Source organism: Pistacia vera, unplaced genomic scaffold, assembly GCF_008641045.1.
Source record: "Pistacia vera cultivar Batoury unplaced genomic scaffold, PisVer_v2 Contig503, whole genome shotgun sequence".
NCBI lineage: Eukaryota > Viridiplantae > Streptophyta > Magnoliopsida > Sapindales > Anacardiaceae > Pistacia > Pistacia vera.
In genome coordinates, this window is record NW_022196339.1 from 1,793,292 (window position 1) to 1,816,452 (window position 23,161).

The 23,161-nt window shown below is 36.8% G+C and overlaps 3 protein-coding genes across 5 annotated transcripts; all 3 read left to right on the forward strand.

Annotated features, from left to right (window-relative positions):
- Window positions 1-3,937: 3,937 nt before the first annotated feature.
- On the forward strand, window positions 3,938-6,651 carry LOC116105669 (probable amidase At4g34880). 2 transcript variants are annotated; one of them, XM_031392080.1, is made up of 6 exons: window positions 3,938-4,511; window positions 4,660-4,874; window positions 5,151-5,390; window positions 5,494-5,680; window positions 5,780-6,097; window positions 6,272-6,651. In XM_031392080.1, exons 1-6 carry the CDS (start codon window positions 3,975-3,977, stop codon window positions 6,317-6,319), a joined length of 1,545 nt encoding a protein of 514 aa, XP_031247940.1. In that variant the 5' UTR covers window positions 3,938-3,974; the 3' UTR covers window positions 6,320-6,651. The 2 variants fall into 2 exon arrangements, with proteins under 2 accessions (XP_031247940.1, XP_031247941.1); XM_031392081.1 differs by lacking the exon at window positions 6,272-6,651 and having other exon boundaries at window positions 5,780-6,240.
- A 730-nt stretch (window positions 6,652-7,381) lies between these two features.
- LOC116105670 (probable amidase At4g34880) lies at window positions 7,382-10,045 on the forward strand. 2 transcript variants are annotated; one of them, XM_031392082.1, is made up of 5 exons: window positions 7,382-8,180; window positions 8,266-8,480; window positions 8,926-9,165; window positions 9,268-9,466; window positions 9,556-10,045. In XM_031392082.1, exons 1-5 carry the CDS (start codon window positions 7,728-7,730, stop codon window positions 9,910-9,912), a joined length of 1,464 nt encoding a protein of 487 aa, XP_031247942.1. In that variant the 5' UTR covers window positions 7,382-7,727; the 3' UTR covers window positions 9,913-10,045. The 2 variants fall into 2 exon arrangements, with proteins under 2 accessions (XP_031247942.1, XP_031247943.1); XM_031392083.1 differs by having other exon boundaries at window positions 9,601-10,045.
- Window positions 10,046-10,662: 617 nt separating this feature from the next.
- LOC116105668 (probable amidase At4g34880) lies at window positions 10,663-12,882 on the forward strand. Its single transcript, XM_031392078.1, is given in 5 exon segments — window positions 10,663-11,220; window positions 11,302-11,516; window positions 11,681-11,920; window positions 12,028-12,226; window positions 12,335-12,882. Coding segments are annotated over 5 exon segments (1,551 nt in total). The 5' UTR covers window positions 10,663-10,680; the 3' UTR covers window positions 12,692-12,882.
- Window positions 12,883-23,161: the final 10,279 nt, after the last annotated feature.

The window sequence follows — 23,161 nt, forward strand, 5'->3', positions numbered from 1 at the left end:
GAAGCGGGGGTCGAGAGTAGGGCTACAGAATGGACGATTCAGTACATCTTTGCCCCTCTATCGAAGAACCCTGAGATGGATCTATCCGACCTCCCTGACGAGTACCAGAACGAGTACCAGAACGAGCTTGCTTCCATGGCGCAGGCCGAAGCTGAGGAAGCGGCTAAGGGACCTGACTTGGAAGAGGAACATCCTGAGTTCGTTCCAGAGGAGCCCGCACCCGAACAGGAGACCAGCGACCTGCCTAAGGGTGAGGATCAGTGATCCGCTTCTCTTGTTTTCTCCCTTTATGCCTATGTACTTTCCCTTCTTATAAATAAAGACATTGCTTTTTTTTTTTTTACAATCTTTCATGAGTATTTACAATTTTCGCATTCTTACATATGAGATCGCATTATAACTGTTTACAGTAACATTAGTACAAGTTTATGCGAACAGAATTGTATACATGGGAAAATGATTACAAATGAACAGAATTGTACACTCGCTATTTGCAAAGATTGCAAAAATTAAGAAAAGTAAAATCTTTATAAGGAAACAATTGAGTTCAGAATTACTGATAATATGGTCGGAGATGTTCAGCNGATTACTTCCTGAAATTATTTTCAATTCATTTACCTCAAATTTTGCACTGAAAGGTTCTATGTCTAGAATCTTTCTGACTTCTAAAATTACATCTAATCTACAGTGAAATATGATATAAACGGGAAGAAAAAAAAAAGGGAAATTCGGAGAACTTTATTTCTGAAAATCAGAAAATTACAAAGCTAGATCGATGATGATTGTTACTTACTGACCTCTCTTAAATACACGAATAGAGCTACATCACTCCAGCCATTCAAATCTCTCAATTTATTCCCTAAATACATTAGTTTGATTCCCGAACATCTCCCCTGATTTTCTCTGCTTAATTGCAGGGAGGTGTGTGACAAAATAGATCTGGAATTAAGATTTGGCTATTGATCATGAACATGCCAGACATGAAAAGTAAATGAGTTATTGGCTATTGTGAACACTGCAATCAGTTCCAGAGGGAATGGGTAAACTAGGGATGGGCACGGGGCGGTGGCGGGGACCCCTCTCTTCGGCCCCGGCCCAAAAGCTCAAGGGGATTCTCTAGTCCCGGCTTGTAGCCCAAACGGGAAATTCGGGGAATCCGTTTACGGTTTTGCATTATAAGATTTTTTTAATTTTTAATGATTGAAAAAAATTATAATAAATCAAAATATCAAAATTATAATTATGATACATTATACATGTATGTAAATATATTATATATTAATGGTATAATATTATGTATTATTGTATTAAATAACAAGTATTAACATATGAATATATGATATTATTATGGATAATAGCATATTGTGTATAATGTATAATATATAATATATTACAATAAATTCTAAATAAATTATACCATATATATTATAATGTCTCATTAATATTCTATATAATACGTAACATTATACATTATGTATTACATATGATACATTATACATATGCATTATAATAAATTCTAAATAAATAACTTCCATAACATAACAAGGGCAATTAGGTAATGGAATTGAAATAATGATTCAATAAGGGACAAAAAAAAATTATATTGATTTATTATAATCAATCAAAATATCAAATAATACATTATACATAAATAACATATATATTATATATATCAAAATATACATTATACATAAATAACATAATTTTTAGCTAGTCGTTTCTCTTTAAAGGATCTTGGTTTGTTGACATATTTTCTTGGTGTGGAGGTTGTGCCAAACAACCATGGTATTTTACTCTCTCAACGTCATTATCTAATGGATATTCTTGCAAGAACTCACATGACTGATGCTAAACCGATGGCAACTCCTCTTCCAACGAGTTCCTCTTCTCTTACATTGCATTGTGGGTCTACTCTTTCTGATCCAACAAAGTTTCAGGCAGTACTGGGAAGTCTTCAATATCTTCTTCTTACTCGCCTTGATATTGCTTTTGCGGGTAACAAGCTTCCACAATTCATGCATAGACCTACAACTAAGCACTAGGCTCTTGTTAAACGATTACTTCGTTATCTTTGTGGCACTACAAATGATGGCCTTCAGCTGTTTAAGGACTCTTCTTTATCCTTACATGCTTTCTCTGATGCTGATTGGGTTGGCAATCTGGAAGACTTTTCCTCCACCAATGTCTATATTGTTTATCTAGCTGAAATGCTATCTCTTGGAGTTCAAAGAAGCAGAGGACGATAGCTCGTTCCTCCACCGAAGTTGAATACCAATCAATTGCTACCACAACAGCAAAACTTAATTAGGTTTCATTTTTGTTACATGATCTGCATGTTCATCTCTCTACAAGTCTTGTTGCGTATTGTGATAATGTTGGGGCTACTCAACTATGCTTTAATCATGTTTTCCACTCACGAATGAAACATGTAGCTATTGATTTTCATTTCATTGATGATCAAGTTCAAGGTGGTTCTCTTCGGATTGCACATGTTTTCTCTGCTGATCAACTTGTTGATGCTCTAACCAAACCACTTCCCGGAGCCAAATTTCTTCTTCTCAAAGACAAGATTGGACTTTACTCCCGAGCTCCACCTTGAGGGGGCATAAAAGAGCCAATCCCATATTTGCTGATTTAGTTGTAACTAGGTTTTGAATCTTTTTGAATATTTCTTTATCTAACTTTGTATAAGTTGTTTCTACTGTTACCTACAATCAAGGAGTTAGTTTTACTGATTTAGTTTACACCTTTAAACACTTTTGTATTCTATAAATACTCAATTACATTAACGGAACAGAGATATCATTATTCCTCCCAATCTCCTTCTCTGTTATAAAGCAAAGAAATCACATTGAAAGTTGTGAAATTGGTAATGGTAAATCTGAAAATATATATAGTGAAGAGGAGAACTTCACTAAATATATAAGATTATAAAATTACTACTTATAATAAATTTTAAGGTTCTTGCCTTTGCTTTTCTCTCGTGTAAAACATTGGTTAGAAAATGATAGAATATTGCAGCAAGATGTTGAGGCCCACTGAGATGTAGCGAGACCAGCGAGCGAGCTGCACGCGCTTACAAATTATGGAGACAGGGCCCCATGATGCATATTTTCCCCTTTCTCGAATTTCCTTTAAATCTAGAAGAGCAAACGACATGTTCCCACCCAAAGATAAGTGAAATAGCAAGTTTCCACCCCTTGTTCCATTTATTCAACATTTTCACCCTTAACAGTGACTCTGTTAGTGACTGTGGAGCTCCAACAAGTGCTATTATGAAACTACCCTTGTACCATCCCATTCCAAACCACCCCATTCCCATTCCCATTCCCGTTTGGGTTTTGTGTTTTTTGCCCAACTTCCCAACCTTTTTCCGGCCACCCTCTCCACCGGAAATCATCCCCCACCCAGCCATTCAACTCACCAAACCACCTTCTCCAAAACCCCCATATTTCTCGACCTTGTTCACCCTATTTTCACCGTTGATTGAAGGTCATTTCCTTGGGGTTTGGTTGAGTTAAATGATGATTGGGGTTATGGTGCTTGTGTTGGGGTTATGATGTGGGCGGCGAGGTTTGTCGACAGGTTGGCACCGAATGCTAGCCAGAAAGTCCTGCAGCCATGGAAGATGAAAAGTCTCTTAGATGGGTTTTGCGGTAGCTGGGAGATGTTTTGCGGAGGCTGGGAGATGGTGTTTGAGGCGGCAAAGGGATAGTGGTAGGTTGTTGGCGGTGGAGTTGAGGATGGATTGGGTTGTTAGAAAATTTTGGTAAAAAGACATAAATACCCTTTAACTGTTATATTAAATGATTTTTGGTTAATTTAAGGGTGAGAATGTGGAATTTATTAAACTAGGGGTGGGAACTTGTCTTTTCAATAAACCTTGGGTGGTAACAGTCGTTGACTGAAATCTACAAAGGCCACGACCATCTATCTATAGGAGGACAAACTCAGTCTGCTGAGGGAGCTAAATTATGGCTACCAATTCACCATATCTGAGCATTTCTCTGGTATTTCTAGCACTATTAACATCTGGATCACTCATAATTGTCAGTCATGCATTCTCAATAAAAGAAGCAACCATAAGAGACATCCACCTAGCTTTCAAGCTAAACAAACTCACATCAAGGCAATTAGTTGAGCTCTACCTTGGAGAAATCCACAAGCTCAACCCCAAACTTAGAGGGGTCATAGAGGTGAACCCAGATGCATTGAAGTTAGCTGAAAAGGCTGACCAAGAGCGTGAGGCTGGAGCTGCCAGGTCGAAGCTTGGTTTGCATGGCATTCCCATTTTGCTCAAGGACAACATAGCAACAAAAGATAAGATGAACACAACAGCTGGCTCATTTGCACTGGTTGGCTCCGTCGTGCCACGGGATGCATTTGTGGTCACCAAGTTGATTAAAGCTGGGGCTATTATTTTGGGAAAGGCTAGCATGAGCGAGTGGGCTGCTTTTAGATCATTTGGTGGACCTCCCAATGGCTGGTGTGCAAGAAGTGGGCAAGGAAAGGTGAGTGGATCAAATGTTATTAACTTAATGATTGTGCTTTTCCTGCTGGTATAAATCATTTATAGCAATAATCAAATTTTATTTAGAGTAAGGCACTTACAGGAGGATGCTCTAAAATTTTAACTTATCAATGTTAACTAATACGCAGAATCCTTATCTTCTTTCGGCAACACCTTGTGGGTCAAGTAGCGGATCAGCAATATCAGTGGCAGCAAATATGGTAGCAGTGTCGCTAGGAACTGAGACTGATGGATCCATTTTATACCCATCTAGTGCTAACTCACTTGTGGGAATCAAACCAACAGTTGGTCTCACCAGCAGAGATGGTGTCATCCCAATCTCTCCAAGACAGGACACTGTTGGGTAGGTGATATTGAAACCACTGCAATCTTGAAGTTGTCATATAAGAATTGAAAATTTACAATTCTACAATAATTTTGATATTCAATGTGTCAGAATCCATTTGACTAATAATCCCCCACTTCGGTGAAAAGGAGGATATTGTTCAACCACCTTATATAATTTTGTGGATAATTGAATTCCCTTGGTTTTTTGAGTTAATTGATTAATATTCCTCTGTTTAGTGGAATTGTTATGGATTATGATACAAAATACTCTTGCTCTGTTGAATTCACACAGGCCTATTTGCCGAACAGTGGCAGATGCAGTTTATGTCCTTGATGCCATTGTAGGCTTTGATCACAATGATAAAGCAACCAGAGAAGCATCAAAGTACATCCCTCATGGTGGGTACAAACAGTTTCTTAAGCCTTATGGACTGAAAGGCAAACGATTGGGGATAGTGAGGAATACATTAGGTAGCATTGCAAACGAAACCCAAGTTGCAAAAGCTTTTGAAAACCATATCCAGACACTAAGGTAGCAACACAACCAATTTTAATTAACTTTATTATTATTTTTCACAATCTGGGTAGTCTTAAACTAAGTATAACAAAATGTGATTATTTTTATGGAAGTTAAGACAACAAGGTGCAGTTTTATTGGACAACCTGAAAATAGACAGCATCGATGGTGATGCAAGTGGTGAAACATTAGCATTAGCAGCCGAGTTCAAGCAGGCCTTGAATGCATACCTCAAGGGATTAGTTGCTTCCCCAGTTCGGTCCCTGGCAGATGTTATAGAATTCAACAAGAAATTCTCAAAATTGGTAACTAAATGCATAGATTCCCTCCATCTATACACTGTTTTAGTTTACTTGATACGTATGAATTTTATATTTGATAGTGAGCTAATAATGGATATGCAGGAAAAGACAAAGGAATATGGGCAATCTCTTTTTGAATTTGCACAGACCAGAAACGGTATTGACCATAAAGTGAAAGCAGCATTGTTAAACTTGACAAAACTCTCCAGAGATGGTTTTGTGAAGTTGATTAAGGAGAATAAGCTAGATGCAGTGGTAACTCCTGGTCTATATATTACTAGCAATCTTGCAATTGGTGGATTCCCTGGAATCACTGTCCCAGCTGGATATGGTAGTAAGGGTTTTCCTTTTGGAATTTACTTTGCGGGATTAAAGGGCTCAGAGCCGAAGCTTATAGAGATTGCATATGGTTTTGAGCAGGCTACTAAGATTAGGAAGCCTCCTTCATTTAAGCCTTGAAGCTTTATAAGAATGATAGTGTCTGACATTGAACTCCTTGATCCATGTTAGCAAAAGATGATAAACATAGCCTATTACCAATAAAGAGACAGTTATTGTTTCTACTTCTGTTTCAAATCAATNGGTTTTGAGCAGGCTACTAAGATTAGGAAGCCTCCTTCATTTAAGCTTGAAGCTTTATAAGAATGATTAGTATCTGACATTGAACTCCTTGATCCATGTTAGCAAAAGATGATGAACATAGCCTATTGCCAATAAAAAGACAGTTATTGTTTCTACTTCTGTTTCAAATCAATTTTATCTAATAAATTCACAAGTCCACTCGGTTGAAATATAGTTCACCCCAAGAGGATCTTAGTTTACTTACATCAAATTGCAGATCTGAACCTATATTCAACCTCTGCATACTGCTCTAGAAAGTTTTTTTCTGTAATACTTACATATATAGTATAATCCTTTTTAATAAAACTCGAAGCTAGGAGGAAATTTTGTATATGGAAAAGTGATACAACTGTAATGGATAATCTATAACTAACAGATGTTGATTTCTATATCCTAGTAGATATGGGAACTGATGTGAGGTAGTGATGGCAATGGGCCTGGCCGGGACCGGGTACCCCTTGGGTCAGGCCCAAGCTCGACCTCATGACAAAGGCCCAAGTCTGGTATGGGCCCGTCACAAGTATGACAGGTAAAGTTCAAGCCCAGCCTGATGGGTTTTTTGTAACCTCAGACCCGACCTAAGCCTGACCATTTTTTATTTCAATTTTTTTTTTATATTTTTAATTCTAGAAACAATTTTCAAATATTAATTTATTTTTTAATACTCACCCGATATATAAATAACTTTTCACAAAGTGCATTCATCCATCCATGTAGGGTTTGGGAAAGATAAGTGTGTGTATATATATATATATAATCTTGTAATTAAATATATAATATAAGGGTAATTTAGTATAATTAATACTAAAATTGTCGGGCTAGGCTGGGTCGGGCCTAAAGACATACCCAAGCTCGGCCTGTACCCGAGGTCGGGCCTTAAAATCAAGTCCAAACTCAAGCCTGCGAACATCGGGTAAAGCCCAACCTTTTCGGAACGGGCCAAGCCGGGTATTCAAAAATATCGGGCCAGTGCCATCTCTAATGTGAGGTAGCTAGCCGTTGCTGACATTGTTTTCAATCAAAATAATGTTGTTCTGGTAAGCGTGTCATGTGATTCTCTAAGAATGTCATATGACATGTATTACTTATAACAAAATTAACTGGAGGCTGGAGCTAAATTGAAACAGTCACGAACTTGCACTGTATGTTCATAGAACAATGCTTAATTATGCAGCCTGCCTGCTTCTCCAATATGGCAAAGATGAATGTGATGATGGTTTTACGTAAGGTTCTACCTTGGACAAAACTAACGGGGAAGTAAGTTGAATGTTTGCAAATATTTGGAGGCAAAGTTAATTTTTAAAAAAAATGGGGTGTGTATGGTATTTGTCCAGTTCGGAATCTGAAAGGGCGTTGTCGACTGTTAACTGCAAGGGTCAACCTTCCTTGCATAATAGTAATGTGATCTGGGTCACTTACCAGTGTGAAGATGACTTTCTCAATCAAAGAAGCAACCATAGACGATCTCCAACTCGCTTTCAAGCAAAACCAACTCACATCGAGGCAATTAGTTGAATTCTACCTTGGAGAAATCCGCAGACTCAACCCGATCCTTAATGGGGTCATAGAGGAGAACCCAGATGCGTTACACTTTGCCGAAGTAGCTGACCAAGAGCGACAGGCTGGAGCACCAAACTCAAAGCTGCTTTTGCATGGAATTCCCATTTTGGTGAAGGACAATATAGCAACCAAGGATAAGATGAACACCACAGCCGGCTCATTGGCGCTCCTAGGCTCTGTCGTGCCTCGCCATGCATTTGTGGTCACCAAGTTGATTCAAGCTGGGGCTATTATTTTGGGAAAAGCTAGTATGACCGAGTGGGCTGCTTTCAGGTCAATTGATGTTCCCAATGGCTGGTGTGCTAGAACCGGCCAAGGAAAGGTAAGTGGAGGATCATTTCCAGACAATTATTATATTATCTTGACTCATCACCTCTAAATAAGAATTGACTAAATTTTGGGCGCAGAATCCTTATGTTCTGTCGGCAGAAACTAGTGGGTCAAGTAGTGGATCAGCAATATCAGTAACAGCAAATATGGCAGCAGTGTCACTCGGGACTGAGACTTACGGCTCCATTCTATGCCCATCCAGCGCTTGTTCGGTTGTAGGAATCAAACCAACGGTTGGCCTCACCAGTCGGGATGGCGTCATCCCAATCTCCCCTAGACAGGACACTGTTGGGTATGTATAACATCACTCAATCTTAAGTACTAAGAAGTTCCGTCGTGTAAAAATATTTGGTTGGTTTCAAAAAGAAGAAGAAACGATCTATGGGGAAAGCTTAATACACAAATTATGAAACTTTAAAGGAAGTTTCGAGTACATTTTAGAAGGGTTGATGACAATCTTAGAATTTCAGAGGACTTTGTAACCTGTATTGTAGCCGAACTTTAAGAAAGGTCACTAAAATTAACTTAGAGAAGGAAAGTTCTTGGTTACCAAGAATTAAGATTATTACATTCAAAATTTTTTTTTTTTTAGTTGTCTCTAATCTAAACAGTATATAAGCATAATCTATGCAAACAACTTTCTAGACATAGCTATTCCTCTGTTTAATTGAAATTTATGATGACTTGGACTATATACATTGATTAATAAAGGTCCATGCCTTGTTGAATTCACACAGGCCTATTTGCAGAACTGTGGCAGATGCAGTTTATGTCCTTGACGCCATTGTAGGCTTTGATCCTAATGATAAAGCAACTGTAGAAGCATCTAAGTACATCCCACATGGTGGCTACAAACAATTTCTTAAGCCTGATGGACTCAAAGAAAAGAGATTGGGGATATTGAGGAATTCGTTCTTCAATTTGGCAAACAAGTCTGAAGTCACTGAAGCTTTTGAGCACCATATCCAGATTCTAAGGTACAAAACAGCCACTTTTTAACTAACTGTAATTTGGGAAAAGATGAATAAACTTAATAATCATAGAGGAAAAAATTGTCCTGATTTTTTATGCAAGTTAAGACAGCAAGGTGCAATTCTGGTGGACAATCTGAAAATAACCGAGGTTGATGATATCTTGAATGTCATTGCAAAATTTCAAACATTGGCATTGGCAGCCGAGTTCAAACCTGCCTTGAATACATACCTCAAGGGACTTGTGGATTCTCCAGTACGATCGTTGGAAGATGTTATAACAATCAACAAAAATTTCTCAAAACAGGTAACTAGTTGATCAGTATAGATTACCTCCATTTTTAAATTACTCTAGATTTGTTGTAAAGTTCATTGATGCTACTAAAGGTTACACAGGAAATGGTTGATGAATACGGCCAATCTCTTTTTGAATTGGCGCAGGCCACAAATGAAACTGACCATGAAGTGGAAGTGGCATTGTTAAATTTGAAGAACCTTTCAAGAGATGGTCTCGAGAAGTTGATTGAGATGAACAAGCTAGATGCAGTGGTGACTACGGGTCGGGAAATTATTTACGATCTTGCAATTGGTCAATTCCCAGGAATCACTGTCCCAGCTGGATATGATAGTAACGGTAGGCCTTTTGGCATTTACTTTGGTGGATTAAAGGGCTCAGAGCCAAAGCTTATAGAGATTGCCTATGGCTTTGAACAGGCCACCAAGATTAGGAAACCTCCTTCATTCAAGCCTTAAAGCTTTATAAGAAGAATGAAAAACAAAACCTATTGCCTTAATAAGGCAGTTATTGTTTCTTGCTTCTGTTTCAAGTCAATTTAGTATAATAAAGTCAAATCATTTACATCCAATTCTGCACTTGAAGTGATTCTATGCACTAAAAACATGTGTGTGATGACAGCTAAATCAGAGTTAAAGCATATATATAAGGGACAGAAATTATGTTCATTTCTCCTGCTAATTTACCTGATGCGTTTACATTTGGCTGCATGCTGAGCCTTTGCATACCATATAATGAAGAGGAATGCATAATACATTGACCCAAAAGAATCTGCTGGAACTAGAAAAACCCATTTCAACAAAATTACTGGAAATGGACGGCAAAAGCCTTGAACTGATCATACAGCTTATGCATCCAAAGCATCTACTTTGTAAATATTCCTCCAATAAACAGTAAGTTGGAGAACTGATTATGACATTCCCAGGCTCTAGTTTTTGCTTTTTCAAGGGAGCCTTATTATTGGATCATGACAGAATACTTGTTTGTAGCGAACATCTACACAGGAAAATACAAGTTCTTTCAACAAGTTGCCACAACTTTAACCAGCCTACAAATAGACCATCCCAATAATATACAACACTTAAAAACTATATCTCAAATAACATAAACTATCATGACTATAAATATACATAGCCTGAACACTTCTCATCTCAGCCAAGCCAGTCAAAACCTGAAAACTTGGCTTGTGGACTCACTGAGTTCATTTGCTCCTTTACATATCGACTATGACTACCAATACCTCATTGAACTTTTCTATCTACTCGACACTGCTTATGATTCTTCTATCAATATCAACTAACACCATCTCCAGTTATGCATTCTCAATAAGAGAAGCAACCATAAGCGATCTCCAACTGGCTTTCAAGCAACACCAACTCACATCAAGGCAACTAGTTGAATTTTACCTTGGAGAAATCAGCAGACTCAACCCGGTCCTTAACGGGATCATAGAGGTGAACCCAGATACGTTACACCAAGCTGATAAGGCTGACTATGAACGTAAGGTTAAGACACCAGGTTCACTTTCTGGTTTGCATGGCATTCCTATTCTTCTGAAGGATAATATTGCAACCAAGGACAAGCTGAACACCACAGCTGGTTCTTTGGCACTGCTTGGCTCCATCGTGCCTCGCGATGCCGGTGTGGTAACGAAGTTGAGGAAAACTGGAGCCATTATCTTTGGAAAGGCTAGCTTGAGTGAATGGGCTGCTTTTAGATCCTTAAGTGCACCTAATGGTTTCAGTGCTAGAGGTGGCCAAGGAAAGGTGAGCTGAAAGTAGGCCCTTGCAATTAATTATTTCCTTTATCGCAGTTATAGCTTAAAAGATATGTGATATTGTGTGCAGAATCCTTATGTTCTTTCAGCTGATCCGTGTGGGTCAAGTAGTGGATCAGCAATCTCAGTAGCAGCAAACATGGTTGCAGTGTCACTAGGGACTGAGACTGACGGCTCAATCTTGTGCCCGTCTAGCTCTAACTCAGTTGTGGGAATCAAACCAACTGTTGATCTCACCAGCCGAGCTGGGGTCATTCCAATATCTCCTAGACAAGACACTGTTGGGTAGCCATCTTAACTTATGTCTATGAAATGATTTTAAGATCACTTTGCTTTTAGAAGCACAGAAATCATCAATGCAGTATCATGTTATCTCTGCAATAATTTGTTTCAGAATCTTGTGTATTGCAATTATTTGATGTAACGTTAACAAAGGACTGCTGTACCAGGCCTATTTGCAGGACAGTTGCCGATGCTGTTCATGTTCTTGATGCCATTGCAGGCTTTGATTACAATGATCCAGCAACCAAAGAAGCATCAAAATAAATTCCATATGGTGGCTACAAACAATTCCTTAAGCCTTATGGCCTAAAAGGGAAGAGATTGGGAATAGTGAGGAACCCTTTTTTTTACTTTGACAAGGGATCTCCTCTGACTCAAGCTTTTGAGTACCATTTGCAGACACTAAGGTACTACAGCATACTTTATTATACCAATTTGAATTAACTATAGATTGACTCAGGCTTAATTATCTTATATCTTAATCAATTATTCAACTCAATTTTCTCCAATCTAGACAAGGAGGTGCAGTTTTAGTGGATCATCTGGAAATAGCCAACATTGAAGTTATATTAAATTCGACTGTAAGTGGTGAAGCAGTAGCGTTGCTGGCTGAGTTCAAACTGGCCCTTAATACATACCTCAAGGAGCTAGTGGCTTCCCCAGTGAGATCTTTGGCAGAAGTTATAGCCTTCAATGAGAAACTCTCTGGTTTGGTACGTATATATATGTTTTGCCAACTCAACTCAATTAATCTTTCATTCCAAAATAGTTGGGGATTACTGTATTTCCAACACTCATTAATTTCTTGAATAATCATATAGGAAAAGCTCGAAGAATTCGGCCAAGATATCTTCCTGTTAGCCCAAGCCACAAATGGAATTGGCAATACAGAGAAGGCAGCGTTGTTGAACTTAGCAAAACTTTCAGGATATGGATTTGAAAAGTTGATGAGAGAAAACAAACTAGATGCTTTGGTGACTCCTGGTTCAGCTGTGGCTCCTGTTCTTGCAATTGGTGGATTCCCTGGCATTAGTGTCCCTGCTGGATTTGATGGTGATGGTGCTCCCTTAGGAATTTGTTTTGGTGGGCTAAAGGGTACAGAGCAGAAGCTTATTCAGATTGCATATGGCTTTGAACAAGCTACTAAGATTAGGAGGCCTCCTTCATTCCAGCCCTAAGCTTTAATTAAAGACCATGTCTATTGAAGTTCTTCTAAAAGAACAATATATGATTACCATATGTCCATTAGTACTTGTGATCAAGTCTTGTTTCTGTTGTGGGATTTAATCAAATGCTAGCAAATCTTAAATTCCTATAAAAGCGAAAAAAAAAAAAAAATCTAACAAATGACAAATAATCATTTACACACAAACACAAGATTTATGTTAATTCACTCTTTGTATGAGAACTACGTCTACTTTGCCGTTATGAAATTTTATTATAAAGAAGAAAAATCACAAGAGTCTCTCACAAACCTCAAAAAATGGCTCTCTTACTAAATCTTTCTTTGGTGGCTCTCACTCTCTTATTTTGGTATTGTCTTCTATCGTATTCAATTACCTAACTCCAAAATTGGACCATTTTTTATAGGTAATACATGGGATCATATTTGTAATAAGCCTCAAATCTCTTATCCTAATAGGACTTGTATTTTAATTTCTAATAGAATTATATTCTAATTCTTAATTGTATTCTTAAAAAAAACAATTGTAAATAGAAACATATTAGGAAAACTCATATCCTAATGCAATACTAATTTGAATTGAATCATTATATATTTTTTTTTATTATTATTATTAAATTTTAACCTCCGATATATGTTTATTAGATCAAAAAAGTGAATGAATTAACTTGAAAATTACATGCAATTTTGAGTGTTGTTAAACCAGCTTAAAAATGAAACTCAGTGACATATTGTACTCAATAATGGCATCACCACTAGAAGTATCCAAGTGAACAGGTTTAAGCTCTGCAAACCCAATAGCCATCCTGAACTTACCTCTCTCTCTCCAACCACGGCCACCTCGTCGCGGACAGGATACATCACAGGATTCCAAAAAAAAAAAAAAAAGGGCCAACGAGCTTTCATTATTGAACTCACCAGTTGTGAAAGCAAAATCAACATACATTATTAAGCATCACGACTTGATGATACGTGTAAAGGACTTTTGCGTTGCCAATGATCTCTGAGGTTGGTTCGCTACCCGCTCTGAGGGGATCATCGATGGAAAAAACGCTGTCGAATGGCCTTTGGTGATGATGGCTTGTCGTTATTAGTGAGATTAACAATTAGGAGCATGGCCATAAATGCATGCAGTAGGGTTTTTGCCACTGATAATATCATGGAGGAAGAAATGGAGATCGGTTACTTTCTACTCCGTGTTGGAAGCTGGCACGCTTTTAGAATAGTATTTGCAGTGTGCTGATGAGACAGCCATGCAAAGGAGCATAGTCAAGCCAAAAATTACTTTACGTTCCATGTTTTCTAAAGAAGAAATTGACTTTTGCATGTATAGAAATTGTAACAAAATCAGATTAAGAAGTAATCAATCTGTTGTCATCCAGATCGCTTATCATTCCATAAAAGTGTTGCTTCATTTATAAATTTATTAAGAATTATTTAACTGGTAAGTCTTAAGGTTATATTGTCAGTTAGATTGCGTGTCACTCTATAAGAGGATTATTTCATGTATAAGTTCACTAATGTAACAGTATATATACTGATCTCTCACCCTAATTGGGGGATCTTTTGACCCTTTTTTCCTACCATTGGAAACCGTCTCATTTGCGCTACAAGCTAAGCTTTCTTGTATGTAAAAAACACACAATAAAAACAATAATATAACAATGAACATATGATCTGTGCCTTACATCTGAACCATTTTAAAGATTATTTGTTCTTTATATTTGCCTGTTCTTTTCATATTACTTGTGTATTAAAATACCGATTTACTACGAACCATCACGTAGATTTCATTAGAAAATTTACGTACTTCTTGTTGGTGTAAAAACTGCATCAACACAAAGCATGGTAAGTAAGAAATGGAAATGATAGAAAGTGGCTCACATGAATAAAATATATAGTCAAGACTATAAGAATACATATAACTATATTACAACTTGACTCGATCGGCTATGAAGCCATGCATCTTCCCTCAATTCTCATGAGTATACACATTGTTTATATATTACTTAATCCCAAAAATCAGTAATGAACCACAGTTACCTTATACTCAACAACGACATCACCAGTGTTTTCATTTACAAAATAGGTTTTAAGCAGAGCAAACCCTCTAGCCATCCTGAGCTTCCCTCGAATGCCAACCGCCGCAAGTTCACGTTCCCTCTCCAACACTGGGTTTCTCGAGAACACACTAATGGAGCCCCAAGTAAAACCAAAATCTAGGTACGCCACCAGAGTCACTTTATCTTGACTTGCAGAAATATACACCCCAAAAAGGCATGCTTCCATTCTATTCAATCTTCTTGAAAATTATACTCCCTCCGTTTCTATATAATTGTCGTTTTAAGCCTTTGCACAGTTTTTAATGAATTAATTTTATCTCTCATCAAATTGACTTTTTCCTCTAATATTGCAGGTAAGAAAATTTTGTTTTTCTCGCTGCACACATATGTGAAATATTGAATAATTTTATATATATATTGTCATTTTCTCTCTCCTATTGACTTTCTTTCATTTCTTTTATTCTGTTCGTCACTTACTTTTCTTTTACTCTGTTAGTCACTCATTTCTATTTCTCTTATTCTATTCGTCCCTCACCATGACCATCTCTTTTTACTGACTTTCATCTCTCCGATTCTATTTGTCACTCACCATAGCCAAACAATGTAATAGTAGAGGTGTGCTTAAGGAAATTGATTTGAATGTTCTTCCAACATTAGGAGCTACGAATGAAGTTGATGACATAACTGAGGAAGTTAATACACATGTGAGCCAAATAAACCTCACAAATAAATAAATACAAGCCATTTTTGAATCTCTGTTGAAGCAAAGTGTCAATGGACAATTGAAGAAAAACACTACATTTGAGGTGGCTCAATCATTTTCAATTAGTATGCGTACAGTCCAACACATTTGGCAACGAGGAAAAGGAAATGAAGTATTGGATTCTAACACTAATGTGTCTAGCAGAAAGGCACTCAATTGCGGGCGCAAGCATCTTCAAATTGACGTCAATCAATTTCGACATATTCCACTGCGAAGAAGGACGACACTGAGGTCTTTATCTGCTGCCACAAATTTGTCAATGACAACATTGTTTAGGCAGTTAAATGAGGGCTCCATACGTCGTCATTCAAATGCTATAAAACCTTTATTAAACGTGGAAAACATGAAAGCTAGAATACGCTTTTGTTTATCGATAATTTAACAAGGCAACAACCCCAGTTGTTTGAGGTTTGTAACCATAGAAAATATTATTCATGTTGAGGAGAAGTGGTTCTACATGACAAAGTAGTCAGAGAAGTGTTACCTCCTTCCTGACGAAGATAGGCCTTTACGCTCATGTAAGAGTAAAACTTTTATTACTAAAGTCATGTTTATGGCTGCAGTGACATGCCCAAGGTTTGATGAATTAGGGAATGAATTATTTTCTGGAAAAATCGGGATATTTCCTTTCATAAATAAAGAACCTACAAGGAGGAGCAGTAAAAACGATTATGTCGGAACCATGGAGACTAAAACAATCAATTCTATTAATAAAGAAATTTATCGATCTTACATAGTTGAGAAACTCTTGCTGGCTATCCGAGATAAGTGGCCAAGAATTGATGCAGGAAGTCCAATATTTATCCAACAAGACAATGCGAAACCTCATATTGGTTTGAATGATAAGTATTTTCAAAGTAATGCTACTAAGGATGGCTTCGACATGCGTTTGATCTGTCAACCTCCGAATTCTCCAGATATGAATGTTCTAGACCTTGGTTTTTTTTAATGCGATACGGGGACTACAATACCAACAAGCGCCCAACTCTGTAGATGCACTCATAAAGGCTGTTCAAAAGTAATTTAATGAATACTCGCCAACAAAATTGAATCATACGTTTTTAACTTTACAATCATGTATGATTTCAATTTTGAAAGCCAAAGGTTCGAACAAATCTAATGTTTCACACATGAAAAAACATAGGTTGGAGGGACAAAATTGCCTTCCTAGGCAGTTAGATGTTGACCCCGTGCTAATTGAAGAAGCAATTGCTCAATGTCAATAAGTGTTACAATTGACCTATCTAGTATTGTAGACTATTTTTGTTTTGTATGATGTTCATATGGGTTCTGATAAGATATTGTCTTTTAGGAGTAGTTTGTGTTTCATTTTGATTTTTGTGTTTTTTTGCTATAAAGAAATTCTACTCCAACATACAAGAAAATAACTTGTTCTATTTTATAATATAAGCTTTTGTTATGGTAATATATAAGAATGAGTCCCAACCAAAGGACCTTACAAAGTCACGGTCCTTGGACAAGCCCAAGAAACCAAAGCAAAAAAAAAAGGGATTAAAGTCCTAACAAAACATGTAGTTAGTCTAAGAAATACTAGACAAAAAAGGCCAGCAGTAAAAAAAGCAAGCCATCTAGGCACAAAGCAAACTGCACAGTCTATACATAAAGGTCCATAGCCAAAAAGTCTCAAAACTCCAGCCACCCTCAAGGAAATCCAGCAAAAGCTTCAATCCCTAACTAATAGAAAAACCAAGACTCACCACAGCAAAACTCCTGCAAAGCACACACCCAAGGACAGGAGAAAACAAGCAGCACCTCTTGGCAAGAATGGAAACTCCAACAAAGAAGGTTTTGTAACCAAATCCATGACCTGCAGCTTGGGGTAGCCACATGCCCTTCTCAACACCAAAGGCCCCATAGCATAGGCTAAAACAAAACATAGGCAAAAGTCACAAAAATTGATTCAAAACCCAAATAAAAAGTAGCAACCGACTGAGAAAAACTAAAACACCCAACAATCACTCTCACCAAGGAGTAAAAGGCCTGATCATCTCCTGGTGGCCATGCAAGCCATAACATCAGCGAACATAGCCACAGTAATAGGCACTTTATAGACTTCGGCATATGTAAAGTAATCAAGCAAATCACCCAATACACATTTTTGTTCATCATTCATATTAAGGTTGTCAATTAGTTCTTGAGAGTAAGACAAACATTGGACTTCTTTAACACCATTTTCACGAGCAACACACAGTCCATGATATAAGGCAAGATATTCTGTATGTAGTGTGTTAGAAGCTAACACATACTGTTGCAGTAAAGTCAAATTTCCACAACATGTATCACGCATTACAATGCCCACTGTTGATTTTTCCTGGTTATTCTAAACTCCAGAAATTTCAATTTTGACAATCGGTCTTGATGCACCTTCTACATTGTTTTTTGCAACATGTACTATATAAGAGAAAATATTGTAACTAATTAACTGAATTGATGAAAGCAAAAAAAAAAAGTGTATTAACATCAACCAGAGAAAAAATCAAATAAAACCTCCACTATTGACATCCACCATTCCAGATTGAGTTCAATGCTCGTACTGCCTTCAGTGTCAATTAATTTGGCCTCATTGTTGAAGTTATGATTATCTTCAAAACCTAATCATTCATAAAGTAAAGAGTCAAGTGAATCATGCAACAATGTACCATTATCACTATTAAGAATAAATAACCTTAAGAAAACAAAAAAAAAAGCCACTTACATGATAAAGGCACCCATATCCTCATTTGTTCTAATTCTTCATTTGAAAGTTTACGACTCATAATCTCCGCTGTGTTTACAGCCTGATGTATTTACAGAACCTCAATTTGCAGAACACAATAACGCAACAACATCAACCATGGTCAGCCATAACATTTTTTTTCTTTGTCGCACACATTTTACTTTATAAACAAACAAAACACAAAATAGTGGTGGCAAGACAATTAAATGCTACTAAAGCAAGGAAGAAATAGCTGCCACTCAACCGTCTTCCGGACTACTAGATTGAGTAATGTCGGAGTCGTAGCATCAAGGTCTGACCAAATTGAGCAAGGCCAACCACTTCGCGTTTGAAAATCTCAATAACCTAAACAAAAATGCAACTTTATCTTTAAAAAATAAAAAAAATAAAAAGGCTATAGAGTACACAAGAGATCATAGCATACATGCTTTTAATTGAAAGAGTGCTTCATTCCCTTTTGCAGGTTCTACAACCTTAGTAGAGAAAGAGAGAAAGGAGATGAGGGGTGGAATAGAGAAAGAGAGAAAGGTGACGTCGGTGATAGAAAACGTGGAAGAGAGGAGATAGGGAAGAGATAGAGAAAGAAGGAGAGGAGATGTGGGCCATAGAATAAAGTGGAGAGAGGAGATGAGGGGCAAAGTAGAGAAAGGAGATGTAGGCGATGGAAAATGTGGAAGAGAGGAGATGAGGGGAAGAGATAGATAAAGAGAGAGAGAGGAGATGTGAGCCATAGAAAAAAGTGGGGAGAGAAGATGAGGGGCAAAGTAGAGAATGGAGATGTGGGTCAGAGAAACATTGAAAAAGAAAAGATAGCGTCATTTATTTTTAAAAAAGTTAATACCCTCAAAATGACATTTATAAAGAAACGGAGGGAGTAGATTTTTGGTTCTTTTGGTTCGTCTTTGTTTCATGCTTTATGGTTACACCAAATTAAATCTTTATTTAGTAATACAATGTATATATAAACCGTGGTTAGTTTAAGAGGTCTGATAGTTAGTTTTCGAATCACTTAATGGTAGCGATACACTACTTATGGGGTGTTAATGTAATCTTTTGAAAGTTTAGTTTGTTTGCATTATAGGGTGTTAATGTAATCTTTTGAAAGTTTAGTTTGTTTGCATTATGGGGTGTTAAAAACTAAAGAGTAAACGACATGTTCCCATCCCACCCAAGGTTTCGCAAAATAACAAGTTCCCACCCCTGATTTCATAAATTCTAGATTCTCACCCTTAAAGTAATACGATTTTAAGATTGACACAGATGCAAAAGGTGTTATTATCATACTGCCCTTGACAAATAAATTAATAAGTTACTTTTTAACCCCCAAATTAGTAGAATTAGAAATAACCATCTTACTTTCAAATTTATTTCAATAATACCCTCTTCTTCAACCTTCACATCATCCACATCTCCAACCACCTAGCCAGTGCCACACCACCCAGCCACATGTGCGCGTTGGGTGTGTTGTGTGCAATCTGCTCGCACGCATAAGGATGTCTGGGTGCTAAGGCAATTGATCGAATAGGTGGTAGGCGTGCGTAATGGCAAGGTTATCAGCTGACAACAAGGATAATAGCCAGGGAAACAACCACAAATCAAACAAAAAAAACACACTTCAAATCAACCAATCAACACAAACTACAACTCAAGTCCAACAAGTGAAAAAACGACCCCAAACTCTAGGATAGTCGTGCGAAACCACAGACGGCGATTGGCAAGCAATAGTGGTATGGGGTGTTAGAGTGATTCTAATGGTGGTGTCGGGGTGATTTCCAATCGCCACGAGGCCCTCATGCGGCGGCCAAAATCTGGCCATCGCGAGGGCCAAGAAGCAGCCATTTGGCCATTGCTTTTGGCCCATGCAAAGGCCAAATCTAGCTGCTACAAGGCCTTCACGTGGTGCTGAAAGGAGATCAAGGTTTGGTTAAGGGTTAGGGAGGGAGAGAGGGGCGTGGTTGCTGGTTAGGGAGAGAAATGGGAGGTTGTGGTGAGGGAGCGGGAAAGAAGCGACGAAAGAGAAAGAGTTGTAGAAAAAGGGTGCATGTGAGAGAAATTTGAGATGTGGAAGGTTATTTTGAAATTTTCATTTTCTTTTCAAATTTAATACAGTGCAAATGATCACTTTACTCTATAATCGTTACATTAAACAATTTTTAGTTAATTTAAAAGTCGTGGAAATCTGAAATTTATGAAACCAAAGATGAGTGGAAACTTGCCATTTCACGAAACCTTGGGTGGGAACATGTCGTTTACTCAAAATTAAATTGGACGGTGACTCATTCACCAATTAAATTACCCTGCCTAATACGCTGTTAATAATATATATTAAAATGCATGGTGATCGTTGTTGTCGTTGTGGAGAAATAAGATGCAAGTCTTTTGCCAATATTTCCACTTTCTCTGACTAAATAACGTATTGGTCATGTAACTAAAAGCAAAAATATAATATTAATTGTTGGTGGTAACCTATGGAATTATATATTCTCGAGATTTGTAACCATATGGCTAACCAATCAGTTGAATTATTGGTCACTTTTTCGTTCCTAGAGTGGAAAAGGATTTGCAGATCCAAAGGGTTAGGTGAGCTGCATATTACTCGTCATCTGGAAGCCACCAATATCAATATATATATAGAAGCATTCATACAAGAAAATAAGGAAAATTATAAGCAGCACCGACAACTTTTGGTTGAGGTAAGTTTATTTTTATTAATCATTTGGTGGTCTGATGATAAAAGAGTAAAAGAAGATTTCATTAATTCTTGAATTTGATCTCCCCAAATATTAATAGAAGTGGTCACTAGGGCTCTTATCCGACCGATGGTTTTAGGATTTCAAAAAACTAATTGNCAGTGTTGCTAGACGTGCTTTCAAGCATTGGTAGTCAATTCTTGTAAATTACTTTTCAAATTTTATTTATTTTGATTATTTTTCCCTAAGTTATTAATTTAATTGAAAAAATTTATAAAAAAAAATATATAGAATTTAGGTTTGTAATTTATAGTACCAAAAGCATGTTTAAAATTATGAAAGATATAAACACTTACTTTTGAATCTATTATTGACAATTAATTTAATCCAATCAATCTCCTTAAAACTTCCAAACTTAACAATAAAAAAATAATGTGAAATTAATTATTGTTAAAAATTTAGTTTATAATAGGTTTAACTCGTAAGTAATTTTGATTTAAGTTTAGAAAAAATATCACTTTCTCTTGTTAGAAACCAAAAATGCAACCCTTATACGGCGTTTTTAAGATTTTTAATTTATTGATGTCCTCTTTTGTTCTATTTTTTATTTTCTTGCTCAGCTATTTTAAGAATATTATTTGTGACAAGATTTCAATATGAAACGCAAAGACAATTAACTCTTAATTAACTAATAATAAGTGTGAAATTTATTTATTAATAGTATTTAATCACTCCAGTCAATACATCATCAAATTAAAAAAAACAACTATCAAAAATCCCAAAACAACAACCAAATCATCATCATACACAAATCTCTCTCTCTATATGTATATAAAGCAAGAAATTTGAATATCACAATCTCATAAATTAAATCAATCCTTGAGAAAAAGAAGAGCAAGAACAGATCCCAATATAGAAGAAACTACCATCGCCCATGAAACTTCCAAACCAAACCCGGCTCCAGTATCCATTGCCGGTGTTGGAGGGATTACCTGAGCCACACTTGCAGGCAAAACGCTCAACAATGCCACCACCATCGCCATTAAAATCCCACCAAGCTCTGCCATTTTCACTTATTTCTAATTGACTCAGAGCTTCAGAGAATTTATTTTGGAAGATTTCATGAAACTTGAGAATATATAAAGAGATTCTAATTAGGTAATGTGTAACATGATGTACAAGTTTCTGGACCACGGTGTTATGACAAAAACTTTGCGTTTTGATCACGGCTTAGAGGTAAGGTACAACAGAGTGTGACTTGAGATATGTGATTCTAAACTTTACATGTCATTTTTAATTAAGCAAATTATTTAAGTCAATAAATAAATAAGTGCCACGTTATTTGCAACGAGATGAGATTGGATGGAATATTTAGTTAAAGTGATCTGAAGTGCATTGGATTTACTCTCTTTTACTTGCCGTTGGGAACTCGCTTTTGCCAGCTTAAAATGGTTACAGTTTAATTAGAGAAGGCAATGAGAAGATTTATAGGTGGGGATGATTATCAGAAGCTGGAATCGGGTAAGGGAGGAAAATAATTAAGGTGAAGTGTCTGTGGCTAGAGTATGTGAGTGTGAATAAATTTAAGTGAAAATAAGTGGGCACCAAAACGAAAGGTAGGCTGCCGTTTTAGAGGGCAACGGTTCTTTACTAAATTTGTCTTTCAAGTCACACAATGAATCCACTCGTCTCTTTTGTGGGCCAAATATCCTGATTCAGCCAACACCATACAAAAATTATACATATAAAAGAAGAAAATAATTCATCAATTCAATTTACTATCATGAAAAATCATTTCGAATATAAAATTGATAAATTTAGTTTTGTTGGATACTAAATTCTATATTACTATATATAGTGAGAAAAACAAAAAAATTATACCGCAAATCCAATAAAAGCATTTCCCCAAAATTGAGTTTTACAACATTCCATTTCCTGCATGCATGCAAAATCCAACACGTAAAAAAACTTCCTCGATCAACAATACCAATTTCTGCCTAAATATGACCCATTCCTCCTACATACATTCCTCACACCTACATATATAGACCTAAACAGCAACCCAAAATATATAAATACATTAATCAACTTAAAAGAATCAACACAAAACAAAAACATTGTCTTCTTTTCCTCAGGCCAAGTATATATATTCATAATCCTCTAATATCCGTCATGGACATGAAGAAGATCTGTTGCGCTGTCCTGGTGGCCG

Coding starts and splice junctions, on each gene's coding strand:
- LOC116105669 (XM_031392080.1), top strand. CDS start 3,975: ATGGCTACCAATTCACCATATCTGAGCATTTCTCTGGTATTTCTAGCA. Junction 4,875..5,150: donor CCAAGACAGGACACTGTTGG/GTAGGTGATATT, acceptor GAATTCACACAG/GCCTATTTGCCGAACAGTGG. Junction 6,098..6,271: donor TTGCATATGGTTTTGAGCAG/GCTACTAAGATT, acceptor GGTTTTGAGCAG/GCTACTAAGATTAGGAAGCC.
- LOC116105670 (XM_031392082.1), top strand. CDS start 7,728: ATGACTTTCTCAATCAAAGAAGCAACCATAGACGATCTCCAACTCGCT. Junction 8,181..8,265: donor CTAGAACCGGCCAAGGAAAG/GTAAGTGGAGGA, acceptor TTTTGGGCGCAG/AATCCTTATGTTCTGTCGGC. Junction 9,467..9,555: donor ACAAAAATTTCTCAAAACAG/GTAACTAGTTGA, acceptor AAGGTTACACAG/GAAATGGTTGATGAATACGG.